This window comes from Natator depressus, chromosome 9 (genome assembly GCF_965152275.1).
Source record: "Natator depressus isolate rNatDep1 chromosome 9, rNatDep2.hap1, whole genome shotgun sequence".
NCBI lineage: Eukaryota > Metazoa > Chordata > Testudines > Cheloniidae > Natator > Natator depressus.
In genome coordinates this window covers 6,947,320-6,962,546 of record NC_134242.1, presented here as the reverse complement: position 1 = coordinate 6,962,546, position 15,227 = coordinate 6,947,320, and the positions used below count along the sequence as shown (strand labels likewise).

The 15,227-nt window shown below is 45.1% G+C and overlaps 1 protein-coding gene across 3 annotated transcripts in view; it reads right to left on the bottom strand.

The window, feature by feature from the left end:
* The window catches only part of DIS3L2 (DIS3 like 3'-5' exoribonuclease 2), a 270,593-nt gene that overhangs the window by 94,798 nt on the left and 160,568 nt on the right, over positions 1 to 15,227 (bottom strand). For all 3 annotated transcript variants that reach the window (XM_074963408.1, XM_074963406.1, XM_074963407.1), the window contains one exon: positions 7,521 to 7,628. In XM_074963408.1, the coding sequence (XP_074819509.1) occupies positions 7,521 to 7,628 (108 nt within the window). The remainder of the gene's footprint in view (positions 1 to 7,520; positions 7,629 to 15,227) is intronic.

The window sequence follows — 15,227 nt, the reverse complement described above, 5'->3', positions numbered from 1 at the left end:
ACAACAGCTTACGTCTTTTTTCCTCATGTTAAAAATAAAAAAAATCCAATTAAACAGAGAAGTGGCTTGCGTGCAGATTGGTAGGTAGAACCCCGAACACGGGCATCTAAACTTTGCCCATGTGACAGTCTAATTAGAAACCTACTAGAAGCTGGAGGGTCACATCTAATATGCAGCAGATTGCAGCCACCCTCCATTACAGGGGTGTGGCCGACAGAAAACAAACTGTGCCCTGAGGTTAATAGTCTTGCTTGGATCAAGACGGGGGCTGCCTGCTGGGACCTCCAAGTCAGACAAATGTTTGTAGGCTACACTGAAGAAGTACGTGGGTTGTACTTTGGCCCCTGTTGGTCCAGACCTACCAATCTCCATCCCCCTCATTTCAATGGGTCTTAAGCCCATTACCCAGGCCACGATTCAGCCCAAAGAATCACAAGGAATAATCCGTGAGTTTCCACTGTCTTTCTGATCCAACAAAGAAATGTTGCCAGTGAGCACACATGAAATCAATTAACAAAAATTCAAAAAGAAACCACCCATATTTTTAAACTATTTAATAAAGGTCTCTCTGGAATTGAATCTTAAATTATTTGTTAGGACAGAAAGGAAAAGAGCCACATTTTCAGATGAGGCATGGTAGCAATATTGCAGAGCTGCTCATAGTGGTGAATGTGTGACGGGACAACGGGGAACTGGCTCTGGGACAGGGAATCAGACTCATCAAAGGGTGACGGGGCAACAAGACATTTAGAGAAGAAGGTTGAGGGTCAAACTCAGCAAAAGTGCTTAGAGGACGAGCGGAGTGTTTTAATTCTGGCTCAGCTCGAGCGGCGATCTCACATCCTCCGTCGGACCAACGGGGGCCACTCAAGGAGGAGGTAGCTTTGGCAAGTGGGAGTATCCCAGGAGGAACACCAGGTCTCAGCAAGGCAGAGTGAACCAGGGCATTGCCGGAGGAGGGCATGAACTGGGGGAGGATTTGCCATTGACAGAGCTGATACACCCCCCACTACACCCCTACTATTCACCTCCTTAGCGCACCAGCATGCGCACATGCAGCATAACTCAACAGACGGGAGAAAGGCATATCACTGGGCATCTAGGTCTATTTCCTATTACATGAGGTTATGTCCTCAACATTGGGACACATTTTTCTAAGTCTTCAGCAACTAGAGGGTAATGGCTTCTGATTTAAAGTTCTCGGAAGTGTAGTTGATGATGTAGAGGGGTGTGTGTGTGTGTATATATCATATATGTGCATTTAAAGAAATTATTACAATTAACAGAACTAAAGGAATTAGCTGTCCTCCTATTTTAAAAGCTATTCTGTCTGATCTCTGCTCCACTGCATTCTATTAAGTTCAGTTTAATACTTGTTCTGAGTTGTAGGGTGCTACTTTTACTTGGTCACTGACACATAGTGAGATCTGCTGCCAGGCTGGTCTATTTCTAGTAGGTCTCCTTCCCCTTCTACGTACTGACTGTGTTTTGGTAACACTGAATCCAGGTATCTGAATTCCAAGACCCTGTGCTGATATGCAAAACACCATTGGGGCTATTGTAAAAGTTCCCAACCCTTCTGGGTGCCATGTTGTTAATATAAGAAACTTCGTTCTTTCGCTACTGTCAGAGAAATCAGAAATGATACCCAAGGGAAAGTGCTGGTCTCTTTCCCGCTGTGATGGACGAGTAACAAATACTCAGAAAAGCCTCAGAGTAGCAGCCGTGTTAGTCTGTATTTGCAAAAAGAAAAGGAGTACTTGTGGCACCTTAGAGACTAACAAATTTATTTGAGCATAAACTTTCGTGAGCTACAGCTCATTTCTTCGGATGCATTTTCCGCTGAATGCATCCGATGAAGTGAGCTGTAGCTCACGAAAGCTTATGCTCAAATAAATTGGTTAGTCTCTAAGGTGCCACAAGTCCTCCTTTTCTTTTTTCCGAAAAGTCTATATTTCAGTGCTTAAAAAAAGCTCTGAAAGTAAATTGGTGCTATTTTTCAGTGTCACACACATTATTTCCAAAGTCCATTCTTTAATGGCAGACAGTGTCAGATCACTATGGGGAAATGGTTTTCTTTTTGATGGAAACCAAGAAACTTTACACACTTTTTTTTTAAAAAAAGCTTCTCATTCCCCTCTGTTTGTGGTGCGTGGGGGGTTTGTTTTGTTTTCTTTGTTTGTCTGTTTAAATCTCTGTTTGTCTGGACCAAAAAACTCCCTATCAAAAGCCATGGAAATTTCCTGTAAGGTAACTACGATGCTGCAGGATCTCTTTAAACACTACACCATGGGCAAAAGGCAAGCAGATTAATGAAAAATACAAAAACAACTAGCCGGTTAAAGAAAAATAAACAGTTCACGTTTTAATAAGGCAAACAAAGGGGTTCTCAAGCACCCAGAAAGATTTTGCTCAAAGTAGTGAAATGAGTGGCGGACAAGGCTGAGTTTCCTTTATTGGAACTGAACTCCTTCTAATTTCATTCATCCACACAAACCCTCTGTAAATAAGGGAATGCTCTCCTAGCATGACATTTAAATGTTTTATTATCTCCCTTTTCTTGTCAATGTTCTAATCTCCAGTTATTGGTAACAGCTGCATTAAAACAAGACCTTTATCAAACCTGGTCCTCACCACTATAAGATCCAAAACTGTAATGATTTAGGTACTTAGGCACTAATTATGTCTATCTGTGGGTGAATTAATTCCATCCACATACATCTACATTAAAAAATGTAGAGGACTGGACAAAAAACAGAAAAGGAATTCCTAGTAAAAGCAATGCTTCTCCCACAGCAGAGGTGGATAAAATCCTGGATTTTACAAGGTAACCTATAGCTGGCTTCCTCCTTAATATGGAAGGTGCAGCAAAGAGAATTCAGGTACGAACATGCAAAGTTACATTTTTATCTGAATGAATCATCCCTGATTTGGGCAAAGCTGGGAACTCACTATGCAACTTGTAGACTAAGTTAATGAATAGATCTGAGAATTTTCTTTACCTTCTAGTTAGATCACAGGTTCTCAACTGGGGAATCAGGATCCCATTGGGGGGCAGTCCTCAAACAGGTTTCAGGGTGTTGACACCATCTTCCTTTATTTTATGGCTAGTCTGAAGTAGGCACCAAGACTCTCCGATTGGACCGTGGAGTCACAGTATGAAAAAGGTTGAGAACTAAAGTAATGCTGGTATTCAAAAGTGGGCGTGCAACCGCATATCTGATTTTCATGAACCATTACTGCACATGTATATTGGTATCAGTGCAATCAGCTAGTTAAAAGTCTAACTGGCCATTTGCATGCACATTTGTAGTAACTATACGTGCAGTTTGCACTGCATGTTTGGAAAACTGGACTCAATGTTTTCACTGTTGCTTTCTCGGGCAAGCTTTGCTTTAAAGAAGGGAACAAATGCAATCAACTAAAGTTACAATGGTATTTAGTTCCAGAACTAAGATGTATCATATAACGCTTCATTAGTATCAGCATTATTATTACCACCTCCATCACACCTCCTAGCAGCCCCAGTCATGAATCAAGACTCCATTGTGCTAGGTGCTATATAAAAACAGAACACAAAGACGGTCCTGCCCCAAGGAGCTTACAAGCGAAGTACAGCACAAGAGGCAGCAGATGGAGGAATACAAGGAAACAATGAGACAAAATAGGTGATATGCAGTGGGCACAGCCATACATCTAGATGTTTTTCAGTATGTTAATGAAGGATTAAATAGGAGTAATCAACGGCAAAACCCCACAAACCCGCTAGTTTGGCAAATTTGACAGAGGGCAGGAATTTTCCTCAGGTCTCAAAATCTGAGACAAATTTTAGCCTGGAGAGTGTTAGCTATCCCAGGATTAGATAATCTTGAAAATACAGATACAGAATGGGAAGCCCAGTGGCGCTAAAGAGCAATTGATCAAGATGGAAAGTTTACCACTGACAAGCAAGACTGTTTCTATACCATATTTGTATTCCCCCTCCTTTTTTATTACCAGGGAGATTTGCCTGAAAGTGGGGTCTTGATTTTTAGAAGTTCATCTGTTCCTGTTGCTTAATCCCCACCTGAAAACAACTCCACATGGCAGTGGAATTGTGACATCATAGTTTCCTTGTTGTTGAAATAACCGTCGTATTGTACCTTCAGGGTTGGAGTAGGAAGCAGGAAGAGGAAAAGCAGATAAGCTCTTAAACAGAGCTCCTATTTCAGACAGATGTCATAACAGTCACGAAATAGATACGGAGAGTAGAGAGAACTACAACAAATGTGGCCTATAAACTGGGTATGTTCCAAATGATGTTTGGATAATGGTTTGCCTTGGAATCAGCCGCCCAATGAATAACAATATTATACTATATTGCACAACAGATCCACTCCTGATCTTGACTTTCTAGAAGATCTCACTGCGCATTTTCCTGCCATTTTCCTCTAAAATATCTTATTGTCCCTCACAGGAAGCAACATGGGCCAGATTTCTGTTTTGCTGCCTGAAATTTAAATGTTCAACCAAAATCTCACTTTTCCTGCCTGCCTGACAAAAGCAGAGGCCAAACCTTCCAGAGTTCTGTTAATTCCCTTTGGGAAAGATCGGACACAGTACGATACAGCCACAGGAGATCAACCAGCATGTGTGTGAACACAGGCTGGCCATGTTCATGGCAAGGCATAAGGACAGGCACTGCCAATAACAGCTGGTGCTGACTTCCCCTGCTATTTTATCTTCTGGACACTATTCACCATTCCTGACCCCTGGAAGGCAGCAGAGTCGGCTGCTGCAGGGTGTTATGGAGTATGCAGCTGCGATTCTTGTGACATTTGGTTCTTTTCAACTGGTATATCGTACACTCTAGTAATACCTCTATTAGTACTACTAACATACTGCTTCTGACTGAGGTTTACTGGGTTTTCACACATATATTAAACATATTTTATGGAGACATCGAAATAGATTTTGGATATGTCTTGCCCACATGAATGTACATGGATGCCTGTTGTCGATACTTTCAAACAAATCTAGAGCAGCTGGAAGTGGCTGAAAGCCAGGAAGAAGCACTAATTACATCAGGTCCCTCAGAACACAGCAGTTTACCGTCCTCATTAGCAGTATTGTGTTTCAAGCACCACAGAAAAGGAAACTGGATAGAACCTTACATGCTAGTTTATGTGCGCTGCACAGCAGTGGAATTCAGAATGGGGGCTGCATTCTGCCCACACTGACACAGCGCAGCTCAGTTCTTGAAACGCATTGCATCAAGGTGACAATAATGGAGCAGCTAATACACAGATCCTTGAAATGAAACTTCGCAGATGGCACGTCAGAACTTCCTACTGATGTTCACAGGGCTGCACAAGTTGTCGGCCAGACAGCATGGCCTGTTACGCTCATGTGTAGTACTAAGACAGCTGATTATAATGCAATGAGTGATTTCAAAAGCCCCACAAGATGGCACTGGTCTTCGGAAAGGGTTAAAGGACTGCCATTGTTTTACTTATTAAAAAATCAGTCACTCCCATGTAGGGAATCTGTAGGCATTCTACTGAAGGTTTGTTTGTATTGCAAGGGATTACTGACAAGCCCTTACCCTATAGTGATTCTATCAGGCAGTGCTTTATAAACTCAGCATCTAAATACTGTTTTGTAGACTGTGTAACAAGGTGCTCATAAGGCCCCTGTGTTCCTAGCCGCTCTCCATGTTACGTCATCATTCCTTACAGCTCTGCATGCCACTGACAGAGAAATCGAAGTTCAAAGGCCACGTTCAGCAAGCAGAACAGCCTGTTGACAGACTTCACCTCTTACTAACCCTGAAAAGAGAAAATGATCCCATTTCTCCTGCCTACACAAGCACCACAGTGTAGTAGCAAGAGGTGATTTGCCCTGACTCTCAAGGATAAGCTCTTGGAGAAAAGCCAAGCTGGAAAAAGGGTTGTGGTTGCCGTCTCCTCTTAGAAGGAGTAAGGTTCATTAACTTCCTTCAGTTCCTATTCAAACCCAGTGACCCAAACTTCCATTCAGACTTGAAAGGCTTCCCAGGAGAAATCTGTTTGTTGAGTTGGCTGTAGGCAATCAGCCTTCCAAAAGGAAAGTGTAGACTCTGATGTCAGAGACCTTTCCCTGCTGGAATGCAGCCTGACTTCAGAGATCAGCATCCCTGAGCAGACATGAGGAAAGACACTGTGACTCCTCCAGAAACTTTCACTGGCTGAAATGTGGTGGATCTAAGTGTTGTTCTAAAACCAAGCATCAATATCTAAGAGGTAAGTGTTAGCAGCTCCTCTTCATTGCTCAAAGAGCACTCGGTGGTAAATAAAGGGCCAAATGAGTACCTGGTATTAGAGGGTGCCTTGACCAATTAGAATTCAGGATACAGAAAGCTGAAGATTTCCCAAACAACAGTCTAAACCCTTCATAATGCTAGAGATGGGCCTAGAATGCAGATGGGCCTAGAGATGGGCCAGATGCAGAGCTGCCGCTGAACTTTGCAGTGCAGCCCCATTGCTAACACATACAATGAGATTCTGAGCCCTCTGGAGCAATGTGGACATTTACAATGAAGCCAAACTAATTTTCATCGGAAAGGTCACCTGAGGATCACATCACCCCAAAAAACAGTTACTCCAACAACCTTGGCAAGGACACAATGCATAAAACCTACACACTTATGGGAGAGCAACAGGCTTGAAATACAAAAGAATCCTTCCTGTTTTCCAAAGCCTTTTAGGGAGGGGACATGCAGTCACCATTCTGAGAGGGCTCTGCCACCATAAAAGCAACCGAGGAGCAGACTGTTACGCAGCCCTGAGGGATGAGAGTTGAACGGAGAGAAAGAAATGAAGACCCACGAAGAGCTGACTGCTCCCCACACCACCTCAGGTCAAACATGAAGACAAGTGGAATATCACTTGATGCCCTCAATGCCAATATGTTGCACCTGCATGCCTGAAATCAGGAGAAATAAAGGTGATGTTCATTTACGCACTGCACAGCCCCCAAGAGTACAACCAGGTCTTTTTAATATATGCCCATTAATATACTTTCTAGTTCTGTAAGCAATAATCCAAACTCATGATTAAGGGCATAAGCTGCCCACCACAGGGGTCAGGAAGGAATATTTTCCTCAGTCACAGCACTGCATAACTGGCTAAATGTCAGGGGGGGCTGAGGCGCCAAATCAATATCTGGAGCTTCAGAAAAATGTAACTATTTCTGGAGACAAGATCCTAAACAGACAAGTGGCCTACTATGGTGCTCTGTTCCTAACGTTCATTCTCTCTCCCAGTCACCATCAATAATATTTGTTTCCATCCCTCTTATCACGAGGATGTGCCAGTCATTTGTTCCACAAAATCCTATCCACAGGACACAGTGTTCACAGACTGGGGAGACTCTTGAAGCCTTTATTTTGAGCAGATATGTTACTGGATTACCCATTTTAGTTCCCTGACTATCTGTTTACATCAGTGGGGCCCAGTGCTGATGATGACCTTGCCCAGGAAGAATGAAGGAGACAGGGTTACCTTGCCTTCTGGAGTCATTTTCCACATTACAGAAAACGTCAGTCTGTCTTTCATAGGATTGAGACTGCACAACTCCTCGCAAAGCAGTCTGGGAAGCATAGGGATCACCTGAAAAACAAGACCGCATGGGTGAGGACATTCATTTCTTGTGGTCCTGACTCCCCGGCAAGGCACAGGTCCCCAACAAAAAGCAAGGAAAAGATCTAAACAGAGTCACTTAAATGGAGCATCTCTTCAGCTCTCAAAGTTACAACCTCTATGCCTTCTGTAGCCTTTTTTGTTGCCATTTTAACACTGGGCGGGATGGGGGAAAGCAAAAGCATAGCATAACTGGGAAAGGCAGGAGTTTTCCAGTGGTCAGAAGCATAGGAGTCTTGATTCTGTTCCCTGCTCTGTCACATGCAGACGGACATTAGGTAACTAATTTAACTTGCCCTAATTTACCCTTCGCAAAATAGGTATAATACTTCCCTATGTCACAGAGATGACACAAGGCTTTACTGAAGTTTGTACAGCACTTCGGTAGCCTGGGTCAAAAGGTAGTGGAGATATTGGCTAGATAACCAAAAAAAAGCACTTGTTTTATGACTAGCCTACATGCAGTAAGGGGATTGAGAAGCCAAGACAGGGAACAATGATTATTTTTATTGTACTCACTTCCAGTTCAACACAATACCAGTGTGTATCAGAACCAGACAGAAGTCATCAGTTGGGATTTCATCTGTGAAACAGTAGCCCATGTCCAATCAATATTTGTGAAGCTGATCCCTGCAGCCTATCAAATAAATTATTCCTAAATGGACTATAGCCGAGAATAAAGGTTTGGGGCCCACCCAGTTCTCCTGCTGGGGTAAATCAATGTAACTCCAGTGATTTCAGTGGTGTTACGCTGATTTACGCCAGTGAGGAGCTGTCTCTCTGGTTATTTTCTGGGTGACACCTGTGGAAAAGATCATATTTAGCAGCCATTTAGTGAGTCAAACCTTATGATTTGAAGTTTCATTTTCATATTTCCTCTCTCATTATTGACCCTTTGGAAAACAGTAAATACACTTGTCATAAATATAAAGGGAAGGGTAACTACCTCACTGTATACAGGGCTATAAAACCCCTCCTGGCCAGAAGCAACATCCTGTTACCTGTAAAGGGTTAAGAAGCTCAGCTAACCTGGCTGGCACCTGACCCAAAGGACTAATAAGGGGACAAGATACTTTCAAATCGGGGTTGGGGGGCGTTTTGTTTGTTTGTGCTCTTTGTTTACGGGGTTGTTTTGTTTTGTTTGTGCTCTTTGTTTACGGGGTTGTTCTCTCTTGGGACTGAGAGAGGCCAGACAGAAATCCATCTTCTCCAACCCATCCTAATCCAAGTCTCCAATATTGCAACCAGTATAGGTAAGCCAGGCAAGGTGGATTAGTTTATCTTTTGTTTTATGTGAATTTTCCCTGTGTTAAGAGGGAGGTTTATTCCTGTTTTCTGTAACTTTAAGGTTTTGCCCAGAGGGGGATCCTCTGTATTTTGAATCTGAATACCCTGTAAAGTATTTTCCATCCTGATTTTACAGAGATGATTTTTACCTTTCTTTTTTTTTTTTTTTAATAAAATCCTTCTTTTAAGAACCTGACTGATTTTTCCATTGTTCCAAGATCCAGGGGTTTGGGTCTTTGATGATTTTGTAACCAATTGGTTAGGATGTTATTCTGAAGCCTCCCCAGAAAAAGGGGTGTGTAGGGCTTGGGGGGATATTTTGGGGAAAGATGTCTCCAAGTGGGCTCTTTCCCTGTTCTTTGTTTAAAACGCTTGGTGGTGGCAGCATACTGTTCAAGGACAAGGCAAAGTTTGTACCTTGGGGAAGTTTTTAACCTAAGCTGGTAAGAATAAGCTTAGGGGGTCTTTCATGCAGGTCCCCACATCTGTACCCTAGAGTTCAGAGTGGGGAAGGAACCCTGACATGGTGGCAGAGCGGTGGGATCATTTTGAACCAAAAGCACAGACCTGAAGAGGATTTTTTTTTAAGCTGAGAGATGCGAGAGGGTTTTCTGTCTATTTGCCTGGAGAGAAAGGTGTTAGTTTTTTTACAAAGGGATTTTTCTTTTCTGAGCTGGAGTTCTCTCTACCTAAAGGCAGGGTAGATAACCTCCTGCAGGGAAATTCACAAGTGTCCCCCTCCCTCCCCCCCAACTCTCGGGTATAGCTAGAGTTAAGCACAAGAAAGCAGGCAAATGACTACCAGTGAAGCAGCTAATAAACTAGAGCTGGCCAGATTCGAAGCTGAAGAGAAACAAAAAGAGCATAATAGACAGATGGCCTTAAGGCGCTTGGAGATGGAGGCAGAAAAAGCCAGGGAGGAGGCAGAGGAAGCTGCCCACAAGAGAGCTATGGAGAAGAAAGAAAAAGAGAGGAAGCATGCACTGGAGATGGAGAAGGCAAGGGCTCAGCAGAATATACCAACCAACCCTAGCAATCCTTCTCCAGGTACCGCTTCCCACCCCAGAAAGTTCCCCACCTACAAGGCAGGCGATGATACCCAGGCCTTCTTAGAAAACTTCGAAAGGGCCTGCCTTGGGTACAGCATCTCTACAAACCAGTACATGGTAGAGCTGAGGCCGCAGCTCAGTGGACCCTTAGCAGAGGTGGTGGCTGTAATGCCTAAGGAACACATGAACAGTTATGAACTTTTTAAAACCCAGGCAAGAGTCAGAATGGGGCTAACACACGAGCATTCCCGTCGGCCCTAAGGTGGAAACCAGATGTGTCATTTACCCGACACGCCTATCACATTGTGAAACATTGGGATGCCTGGATATCGGGAGCAAATGTTAAATCTCCAGAAGAGATGCCCTTCCTAATGCAAATGCAGAAGTTCTTAGAGGGTGTTCCTGAGGAAATAGAAAGGTACATCCTAGATGGGAAGCCCAAAACTGTAATCGCGGCGGGGGAGACTGGAGCCAAACGGGTGGAGGTGGCAGAAAGAAAAAAACTAGTAGCACTTGGGGCGAATATCAGAAGGGGCAATCCGAAATAAAACCCTATCACCGGGGGCAACCCAAGGCCCCACCTACATCCCAAGGAAAACCCCAGGCACCTTATCGCCCCACCACACCATTCTCCAGCAACCCACCTCGCCCCAGTGACCAGTCAACTGGGCGATGTTTTAAATGTAATGAGCTGGGGCATGTGGAGGCCAACTGCCCCAAGAACCCCAACAGATTACCGTTCATTGCACCGGGGTCACACCAAAGGACCTCAGGCCCAGATGCCTCCCAGATACCCTTAGGACGAAGGGAAACTGTGAGTGTGAGCGGGAAGAAGGTTACAGCATGGAGGGACACTGGAGCGCAGGTGTCAGCTATCCATCAATCCTTAGTGGACCCCAGCTTAATCAACCCAGAGGCCCAAGTGACGATTCAACCCTTCAAGTCCAACTCTTTCGATTTGCCTACAGCCAAGTTGCCTGTCCAGTAGAAGGGCTGGTCAGGAATGTGGACTTTTGCAGTCTAGGATGATTATCCCATTCCCATGCTGCTGGGGGAATACTTGGCCAACCAGGTAAAGCTGGCCAAGAGGGTGGGAACAGTCACCCACAGCCAGACTAAGCAAGCTTCCACACCTTTCCCTATTCTTGAGCCTTCCACCAGGGCCCCGTCTGTGTTACCAGAGACCCAGATGGAGGTGGTGGCACCGGATCCCCTGCCAGTGACTGCAACGGCCGTAGTGGATCCAGTGCCAGAGACCCAGCCAAAGCCAGTACCCGAACCAAAACTGGCAAAGCAACCAGCACCAGAACCATTGCCAGCACTGAGTCCAGCGCTTGCAACTCCGTCTACAGCTCCAACACCAGAGGGCACCACCGAGCCTGCACTGGCAGCAGCAGCAGATGACCCTACACAAGAGGTTCAGCCAGAGCCTGAAAAACCTGGTGGCTGAACTTTGTGACTTTATCCTGACCCATAACTATTTCACATTTGGGGACAATGTATACCTTTCAAATCAGCGGCACTGCTATGGGTACCCGCATGGCCCCACAGTATGCCAACATTTTTATGGCTGACTTAGAACAACGCTTCCTCAGCTCTCATCCCCTAATGCCCCTACTCTACTTGTGCTACACTGATGACATCTTCATCATCTGGACCCATGGAAAAGAAGCCCTTGAGGAATTCCACCATGATTTGAACAATTTCCATCCCACCATCAACCTCAGCCTGGACCAGTCCACACAAGAGATCCACTTCCTGGACACTACGGTGCTAATAAGCGACGGTCACATAAACACCACCCTATACTGGAAACCTACTGACCGCTATGCCTACCTACATGCCTCCAGCTTTCATCCAGACCACACCACACGATCCACTGTCTACAGCCAAGCTCTACGATTCAACCACATTTGCTCCAACCCCTCAGACAGAGACAAACACCTACAAGATCTCTATCAAGCATTCTTACAACTAAAATACCCACCTGCAGAAGTGAAGAAACAAATTGACAGAGCCAGAAGAGTACCCAGAAGTCACCTACTACAGGACAGGCCCAACAAAGAAAATAACAGAATGCCACTAGCCGTCACCTTCAGCCCCCAACTAAAACCTCTCCAACGCATCATCAAGGATCTACAACCTATCCTGAAGGACGACCCATCACGCTCACAGATCTTGGGAGACAGGCCAGTCCTTGCTTACAGACATCCCCGCAACCTGAAGCAAATACTCTCCAGCAACCACACACCACAACCACTAACCCAGGAACCTATCCTTGCAACAAAGCCCGTTGCCAACTGTGTCCACATATCTATTCAGGGGACACCATCATAGGGCCTAATCACATCAGCCACACTATCAGAGGCTTGTTCACCTGCGCATCTACCAATGTGATATATGCATCATATGCCAGCAATACCCCTCTGCCATGTACATTGGTCAGACTGGACAGTCTCTATGTAAAAGAATAAATGGACACAAATCAGACGTCAAGAATTATAACATTTAAAAACCAGTCAGAGAACACTTCAATCTCTTTGGTCACTCGATTACAGACCTAAAAGTTGCAATTCTTCAACAAAAAAACTTCAAAAACAGACTCCAACGAGAAACTGCTGAATTGGAATTAATTTGCAAACTGGATACAATTAACTTAGGCTTGAATAAAGACTGGGAGTGGATGGGTCATTACACAAAGTAAAACTATTTCCCCATGTTTATTCCCCACCCCCCACTGTTCCTCAGACGTTCTTGTCAACTGCTGGAAATGGCCCACCTTGATTATCACTACAAAAGGTTTTTTCCCCCCCACTTTCCTGTTGGTAATAGCTCACCTTAAGTGATCACTCTTGTTACAGTGTGTATGGTAACACCCATTGTTTCATGTTCTCTGTGTATATAAATCTCCCCACTGTATTTTCCACTGACTGCATCCGATGAAGTGAGCTGTAGCTCACGAAAGCTTATGCTCAAATAAATTGGTTAGTCTCTAAGGTGAAACAAGTCCTTCTTTTCTTTTTGCAAATACCCCATAGTGCACCAGCGGAGAGCGGTTCTCCATCAACGGAAACAGCCCCATCACCTGCATCGCTTCCAGAGAGATTAAGCCCAGGTTCACAATCCAGTGAGGAACTGATGTCTCCAGCATCAAAGGAACAGTTCCAGGCCGAACAGGAAGCAGATGAAAGCCTCCAGAGAGCTTGGACGGAGGCACGCAGCAACCCACCGCCTCTCAACTCTTCTAATCGATCCCGGTTTGTTGTAGAAAGAAGACTTTTATATAAGGAAACTCTTTCTGGTGGGCACCAGGAAAACTGGCATCCTCAGAGACAGCTGGTAGTTCCAACTAAGTACCGGGAAAAGCTCTTGAGCTTAGCCCATGATCATCCTAGTGGTCATGCTGGGGTGAACAGTACCAAAGACCATTTGGGGAAGTCATTCCACTGGGAGGGAATGGGCAAGGATGTTTCTGCCTATGTCCGATCTTGTGAGGCATGCCAAACAGTGGGAAAACCCCAAGACCAGGTCAAAGCCCCTTTCCAGCCACTCCCCAACATTGAGGTTCCATTTCAACAAGTAGCTGTGGATATTCTTGGTCCTTTTCCAAAAAACACACCAGAGGAAAGCAGTACAAACTGACTTTCATGGATTTTGCCACCCAACGGCCGGAGGCAGTAGCTCTAAGCAACACCAGGGCTAAAAGTGTGTGCCAGGCACTAACAGACATTTTTGCCAGGGTAGATTGGCCCTCCGACATCCTCACAGATGCAGGAACTACGAAAAGCCTTTGGGAAGCTCATGGGGTAAATCATGGTTGGTTGCCACCCCTTACCACCATCAAACCAATGGCATGGTGGAGAAGTTTAATGGAACTTCGGGGGTCATGATACTTAAATTTGTAAATGAGCACTCCAATGATTGGGACCTAGTGTTGCAGCAGTTGCTCTTTGCCTATAGAGCTGTACCACGTCCCAGTTTAGGTTTTTCACCATTTGAACTTGTATATGGCCGCAAGGTTAAGGGACCATTACAGTTGGTGAAGCAGCAATGGGAGGGCTTTACACCTTCTCCAGGAACTAACGTTCTGGACTTTGTAACCAACTTACAAAACACCCTACGAACCTCTTTAGCCCTTGCTAAAGAAAACCTAAAAGATGCTCAAAAAGAGCAAAAAGCCTGGTATGATAAACATGCCAGAGAGCGGGCCTTCAAAGTAGGGGACCAGGTCATGGTCTTAAAGGTGCTCCAGGCCCATAAAATGGAAGTGTCATGGGAAGGGCCATTCACGGTCCAAGAGCACCTGGGAGCTGTTAATTATCTCATAGCATTCCCTACCTCAGACCGAAAGCCTAAGGCCTGGGCTACACTGGGGGGGGGGGGGGGGGGTTCGAACTAAGATATGCAACTTCCACTACGCTATTCGCGTAGCTGAAGTCCAAGTATCTTAGTTCGAGTTATCTGGCCGTCCTCACAGCGGCGAGTCGACTGCGGCAGCTCCCCTGTCGACTCCGCTCACTCTTCCTGCCGAGGTGGAGTACAGGCGTCGATTCGGGGATCGATTTATCGCGTCTAGACGAGATGCGATAAACCAATCCCCATTAGATCAATCACTACCTGCCGAGCCGGTGGGTAGTGATGACGTACCCTAAGGTGTATCTTATTAATTCTCTAAAGCCCTTTTATTGCAGAGAATTAAAGGTTTGTCAGTTTACAGCCCAGGCAGGAGATGACGCTGAGTGGCCTGAAGGTGTCTACTACGAAGGGAAAAGTCATGGTGGCGTGGAAGAGGTGAACCTCTACATGACCCTTGGGCGTAATGCAGTGACAGCAGATCAAGGACCTGTGCACTAGCTATGTGCCGACATTCTCAGCCACCCCAGGACTGACTGAACAGGCATACCATGCCATTGACACAGGTAATGCTCACCCAATTAGAGCCCAACCTTACCAGGTGTCTCCTCAAGTGAAAACTGCTATAGAACGGGAGATCCAGGATATGCTAAGATGGGTGTAATCCGCCCCTCCCACAGTGCATTGCCATCTCCAGTGGTTCTAGTTCCCAAACCAGATGGGGAGATACGTTTTTGCGTGGACTACCGTAAGTTAAATGCTGTAACTCGCCAGACAACTATATGCCACACACAGATGAACTATTGGAGAAACTGGGATGGGCCCAGTTCATCTCTACCTTGGACTTAACAAAAGGGTACTGGCAGGTACCGCTAGATGA